We start from the raw sequence: 6741 nt of genomic DNA, 5'->3' as shown, positions 1-6741 counted from the left end.
GGAATTAGCTCAGTCGAGAAGCCTTCAGCCCCGAGAACCATCAGAGCTGCCGCACGAATGAGCAGAAAATAGCAGATGATAAATTTTTTAGGACCACCCTCTGCGTTTCGGTTGTAGCAGACTGTGAGATAATGGGCTGGCCTTTTTTGGAACATGCATTATTGATCTGGGTCTGTCTAGTGGTTTATAAAAAGCCCACTGTCCCCCCGCCGCCCCCCCTGACTACCGTCTTCCCATCCCTCACCTCCCGAAAGCTGCACAGCCTCCTTCAAAAGCCAGTTCCGCTGGGGAGGGGGCGGCTCGAGCGTGGAAGGGAAGGTTCACAGGCACTGGGCATCTATGCAAGGTGGTGTGCGGCGTGGGAGCTGACAGATGCCCCAGAACACGAGGGCTCTCAGTGCACCGAACCCACTGCCTGGAACTTCTCTCTCAGCGTATGCTGAGATGCATGCATAATGACATTCCTGGCAATGGTATTTGTGACAGCGAACACCAACTAATGAACACACGAACAATCTAGAAACAACTCAACAGCCATTCCAGGAGACTGGTTAAGCAGAACAGTGGTTAAGACCAAGGGCTCTGGTTTCAGTCTTGCCTGGCTATAGTCTAGCCATGTGGGTGTGACCTCGGGCAAGAAACTTCATTTTCCTGTGCCTTAATCCCTCCCTCTGTAAAATAGAGTGAATCTATGTATTTCAAGTTAGCTGTGGTTCTCCTTGCTCTCCTCCCTCCTGTGTCCTTATCATGCCCATAGATCCTTTTTCTATATTTGCATATTCTGTTGGTTTTATTCGAGAGTCACAGATGTAAACGTACGATCACATTTTGGCATGAGGCTTAGCTGGATCACACTGCTGCCCCAAAAATGTGTTGTTCCTAAGGGTGGCTGTTCAGTCATTCACCTTGGTTCAGGTCAAAAGTCTAGGAGTAGCCCTTGATCTTCTTCTTTTCCTTAATCCCCACAACCAACCATTTGTCGGTGCCCCACCTGTGACTGCTCCCAACCTGGGTCCAAGCTTCCATCACCCCCTGCCCAATTCCCGCAAGCCTCCAAATGGGGCTCCCCGTCTCTGTGCTCTTGCTCTTGGCAATCCCAAATTGAACATCAGCCAGAGGGATCCTGCTGGAACCTAAGTCAGCTCACGGCCCCTGCTAAAGGCCCCCGAACCCATGTCCATCTTACTAAAACTTAAAACCCTCATCATGGCCACAAGGCCCCTCACGACCTGGTCCCAGTCGACTCCTGGCCTTATCTCTCTCCACTTCTATCCCGGCTCTCTCCACCCCACAACCTTCCTTCTGTCCTAACCTACCAAGTTCACTGCTAACTAACACTGTGTCTTTGCCTTTCTGTTCTTGGCCTGGAATGCTCCTTTCCCATCCTCTAGCTCCCAGCACGGTGCGCTGCACAGAGTTGGATGCTTAATAGGTATCTGCCGAATGCACAAGTGGGTGTCTGGGCAGTCTTGAACTCCCAGGCATGACTACCATCGAGGGGCCCTGTGAAGCAAGACCTGTGTGCTCAGAGATCCGGGTGTTACGTGCAAGGGGTCTCTGCAAAATTCTACCAGAAACAAAACTTGCATCCCTATGGCCATGATCTGTAGACTCCCCATGGTCATCAAACACAGTTCAAGCTAGATGCTGCCGGACAGATAGGTATTCTGTATGTCCAACTGTCAATAAAGGCTCTGGGCTTTGATTGCTTCCTGGCTGCAAAGTCTTCTTGCACTTGATAAGCTCCCTGAGAAAAATCTATACTTGTGATCATTAACACAAATCATTATAAGGAGCAACTGGGATGTATATAAATCACCTTTTCTTAGCAGTTAAAAAGGCTGGTGTATGCTTTTAATAATGGATCCAAAAAGAGTGTAGATTCACAGTTGGATCTTCACCACAATCTCAGGTTTTGTTGCAAAGGCTTATCCAGTAAACCTTTACATTAGTTGTCATCTATAATATTCAATTGTCCTTTGACAGTGGATAGAAGCTAAAAAGCCCACCCCTCACCTGGTCAACTATTGGCACTCTCTACCACAACCCACGAGAGCCTCCAAGATTCAGTTCCATCCTCTCTCTCCAGTCTCTATTCCAGCTCCCTTCCCCAGGCTCCAGCCCCATGTGTCTCCTTGCTCCTGCCTCAGGGCCTTTGCACGTGCTGTTTTCCCTTTTTAAAAGGTTTCTCTTCACAGTACACAGTAGCACGGATGATTAGAAGGGAAATCTATAGGAGGAAAATGCACAAGGCGTTGTGTGTTGTCCAATACAGTAGCCACAAGCAGCTATTGAGCACCTGAAAGGTGGCTAGTCCTACATGAGATGTGCTCTAAGTGTAAATTACAGGCCAGATTTCAAAAACAATATAAAAAATGCAACTATCTCCTTAATGACTGATACGTTGAGAGAGAATCATCTGGACGTATGGGGTTAAATAAAATACATTATTAATTTCACCTGTTTTTTTTTAGCATTAAAAAATGTAGCTACTAGAAAATTTATAATTGCTTATATCATTTGCATTTATGGATCCTGTTATATTTCTATAGGGCAGTTCTGTGTACGGTTTCCTGTTGGAGAAATAGAACCTGTAAAATCAGTGAATTCAAGGTGGTGGTGGTGGGGAGAAGACACAAGCTAGGGAGAAAGAAGGCTTACCTTGAGGGAGACCCCCAATGGTGAGCTGGAAATATCAGTGGAGCTTGAGCCTGGGGAGCAGAAGGTGCAGCTGAGACAGACTCTGGAGGGCTCGCTCTTGGCGGCCTCAGGTGTGGAGGCTTGTCCTCAGGCAAAGGGACACGTGGGGGAGAAAAGCCTCACGCAGGTGCAGCACGCACCGCTCAGATGGAGGAGCCTATGGTCTGGTGTGGGAGCACAGGGCTGGAGCCAGGGCGGCTTCTGCACGGGCCAAGGAGCGGCGTGGGGAATGAAGGCGCTGAGACTGTGAGCTGGAGAAGCCCCTGACACGCCTGCCATCGGTGCGAGTGAGCTGAACCCTGCCAAGGGTCCCTGTCCTCACCCGCTTTACCTGGAGCCAAAGCACCGCGAGGGGAGGGCGCTCCACACAGGAGACGGCCAAGCTCATCCTCCTGAGGCACCATCTTTGTGAACAGGGTCAGGTCACTAGCAAGAGTGTCCACCCTCCCCGTCCCTGGATGCCACCAAGGACGGCTGAGCCCACCTGAAGTGGTTAAGACTGGAGGAGCAGGGCCCACATGTGCATGTGTGTACACACACACACACACACACACCCCGGCTGGCTCCTTCTCAGCTTCAGTGTCAGCTCAAACATCACCTCCTCTGAGAGGCCCTCCCTGATTACCAATTCAAAGTGGCTCCCCCTCCCTGCCCCCATCCGGTACAGCACTCTCTTAGTATCACCAGCCCGTTTCCCTTCTTGAAATGATCTTCCCCGTGACCTTGCTGATTACCTGTGTCCCTCACTCCACAACAGTAGGGATAGTACCTGTCTTACTCATTACTGAAGTTCCAGGCCCTGCGATCTTGCCCGGCCCACAGCAGGTACTCAATAGAAACTGGGTGAAAATAATGAACTGGACTCAGCATCTCTCCTTAGGACTTCTGGAGCAATCCAGGAAGGGTTCTGCCTCAGGAACGAGTTGGACACCCCTCGCCTTGCGGACCAAGCTGCAAATGCACACGTGGGGGACAAACCCCCATGACTTGGTTTACATCCAAGCGAGCTCCACAGGTCTCCACGGCCAACCTGCGTCAGGAGCCTCAGAGCCTGCGGGCCGGCTGCTTACCGAGCTCCACGTCCTGGTCGTCCGTCAGCACCAGGATGATGTTGGGGCGGATGTTTCTGCGGTCCCTCTGAAACCTGCCTTTCAGGCGGTGGTGGGACAGGAACGCCGAACTTCCCCCCAGCAGAGAGAAAACGGTTGCGGAGAGCAAGCAAAGCAGGAGGCTGGGGGGGGCCATTTTACGTTCTGCCGATCCGGGGCTTCTGGCAGGACCCACGAGTCTGAAGTGGCGTTTTGTGGACGTGTCTCTGGTCCCTTCTTCCCGCTCTACTCACGGATCTAAAGTAGGAAGAAAAGAATCAGGTCAGTCTTTACGTAAAGGCCGCCTGACGGCTCGGGCTTGCATAATGATTCCTGGCATGGACAACGAGGGTTCCTTTGATCAGGGGGAGCTGGGAGCAGAGGAAACCTAACTCGGAGAAAGTGAGAAGGAAAGAACTTACAATGTGCTCAGGTAACAGAGTGGCAGGAAAGCTTTCTGTGACCGCTTCTGCAGACAAGATTTCTCCCCTGGGCCGGCAGTCTTCTGAACGTGCTGGTGGCGGCCCTGGCCCCCATCAGATAGCCAGCCTATCTCCGAACCCGCCAACCGGTTCAGCAGACAGATCAGCCCCAAAGAAAGGAAAAGAAGGAGCCCAGACATTTCTGGGGGCGGGGAGGCAGAGGTGCGCAGGACGCAGTCCCCGCTCTTGGGCAGCCTGTGGCTCAGGTAGGGTGTGGATGAGCAGGGCTACACAACCCTGTGTGTGTTCCAGTCACAGCTCTGTCGCTCGCCAGCTGGGTGTCCTCCCCCTCAAGCCAGTAGGGGACCTCAGTTTTCCCGTGAATAAAATGGGGAGACAGGGTTGTTATAGGAGCTCAAGCCAGCAGGGATGTGTGTGAAGGCGCCCTGCAGACAGATCCCATAGCTGGACAAGTTATTCACATGGGTTTTAAGTTTGCAGAATCAACAAAAGGACAAAAGAGAAAACTGAGGGCTAAAAAGCTACGGGAGAAGAGCTGTCACGGTCTGTTGCGACCTCGGTCACCCCTGGACCCCCCAGGTCAGATGCGGTCACAAGCAAAGGTGGGAGGGAAGGCAGGATGGGCGCATCTTGGCTTGGGCAGGTCTGATCTTGTTCTGCTCTTTGCTCTCTGTGGTCATTTTTCTACTTCTTGAGGAAATGAGCCTTCAAGTCTTTCCAGATATAGACTTTAGGTCTCATTTATTTAAAACGAGACTGAGCAAGCAGACGTGTCAGGAGGAAACCAAGCTTGTTGGAGGTGGGGCCGCGTGACCTTGAAGGACTCTGCCCACCTCCCCCCCACCCTTGCCGAAGTCCCAGCTCAGGGGACTCATCAAGGGCTCTGGTCCATAGAAGGGGATGAGCCACTGCAACAGCCCCCTAAGAGGTCCCCTGTTTCTCCCGACTGCACCCCCACCCTCCGATTTCTCCAGGGCACCGGCAGGATCTTCCTAAAATGCAAATCCCATGTTATCACTCTGCAGCCTGACCCAGGGCACAAGATAGAAGGGACTCACTCACTCCAGGTGGCACCAGTGCGAGGCACTCACTTCACTTTAGCCCCAGTCCTGTCCCTCACCTGCTCAGACCCTCCCTTGGCTTCCCTAGCCCAAGGAATACAATACACACTCCCTACCAGGGCCTATAGGTGATTCAAGTGGTCCAGCCCCTGCCTACTTCTCCTCCTTCCTCCCAATTGCTCCCTAGCTCCACGGGTTTCTTTCTGTTGACAAGTCAAGTGTGTTCCTGCCCCACGACCTTTGCACTTGTTCTTCCTTAAGCCTGGCAGTCTTTTCCCAGATTGATTTTCTATCCTGGGCTCACTCTCCTCTGCCAAGTCTTGGCACAAATGTCACCTCCTCAGAAAGGCCTGCCCTGATTGCCCTATCTAAGGTGGTGCCCCCACGCGAGGCACTTTCTATATTTTGTAACCTGTTTTATTCTCCTCACAATCCCTACTACAACCTGTAATTATCTTAGTTGCCCAGTTCCCCCCACTAAAGGGTCAGCCCCACGAGGGTAGGAAGTAGGCCTGTGTTAATCACAGCTGGGTCCCCAGCACTTAGTATGAGGCCTGTCACGTAGTAGTAAGCACCAAATAAATATTCTGAGAGCTAAAGGAATGGAGATTTTGTTAAGATCCTCTGAGTTCTGCAGACCGAGGGACGTGGGACTTGGCAGGGCCATGCCATAACCTCGGTATGGAGGCTCAGAGGCATCACCAACCCCCTTCCCCTGTCATCCTCCCCCAGGAAGGGTCCCGGGGTGGGCTGCTCTTTGTCCCTCGGATCCATTTTCCACTCTGCTCTGTGTCCCAGGAAGCCAGTCTCGCCTCTGCAGACTGCACCTGCCCCATCTTTGGCTTCCTGCGGTTTTGCCAGTGGGAGTTCTGCTGGGAGGCTGCTGCGCAGGGGGAGGCAGGACATCAGCATGTTTTTCCAACTCTGCTCCCCGCCTTGCATCAGCGGCACCCCAGTGCCTTTGTCTCTCTAGGCTGGCCACTGTTCTAGCTTTCCTCCAGTCCTGGGGGCACCTCTCAGCCTCTGCTTGCCCCTTCAAGCCTGCGGGTAGCGATGACTCTCCTCCCGTCCTAGCTCCCTCCGGGGGTTGCAAGATTCCTTGTTTGCTCCCTTACCCCAAACTGCTCCTGGAAGTAATGCCTTTAGTCGACACTCTTGGGGGCAGGCTGGGAGCAGAAGCAGACTCCACGCAGTGCTTCCCTCCCCAGGGGCCTCCAACAGGACATCTGTGCAGGGAGGGGAGATGAGGGTGATCACGTTCTCAGGAGCGCTGACCTGGGAACCGTGACTTTCACAGGCCCTGAGGGCAAGCACCAGCTTCCATCCTGTGGCCTATCGACAGCCAGATCCACCGCACCAACTGTGTTTTGAGCACCTGCTCTGTGCCACACTGTGGATGGTTAAGACATGGACTTTGGACTCACTCGCTGGGTGACGCCAGGCAAATAA

General features: G+C 52.8%; 1 protein-coding gene across 4 annotated transcripts in view; it reads right to left on the bottom strand.

The window, feature by feature from the left end:
* Positions 1-6741, bottom strand: part of SULF2 (sulfatase 2) — a 103672-nt gene that overhangs the window by 72812 nt on the left and 24119 nt on the right. For all 4 annotated transcript variants that reach the window (XM_081832614.1, XM_081832617.1, XM_081832616.1 and 1 more), the window contains exon 2: positions 3771-4046. In XM_081832614.1, coding sequence (XP_081688740.1) covers positions 3771-3945 — 175 coding nt within the window. In that variant the 5' untranslated portion in view covers positions 3946-4046. The remainder of the gene's footprint in view (positions 1-3770; positions 4047-6741) is intronic.

The sequence above is a fragment of the Leptonychotes weddellii genome, chromosome 10, assembly GCF_054177405.1.
Source record: "Leptonychotes weddellii isolate Sample4059 chromosome 10, ASM5417740v2, whole genome shotgun sequence".
NCBI classification, from domain to species: Eukaryota; Metazoa; Chordata; class Mammalia; order Carnivora; family Phocidae; genus Leptonychotes; species Leptonychotes weddellii.
The sequence above is the reverse complement of the archived record's forward strand: the minus strand, read 5'-3'. Positions and strand labels throughout refer to the sequence as shown.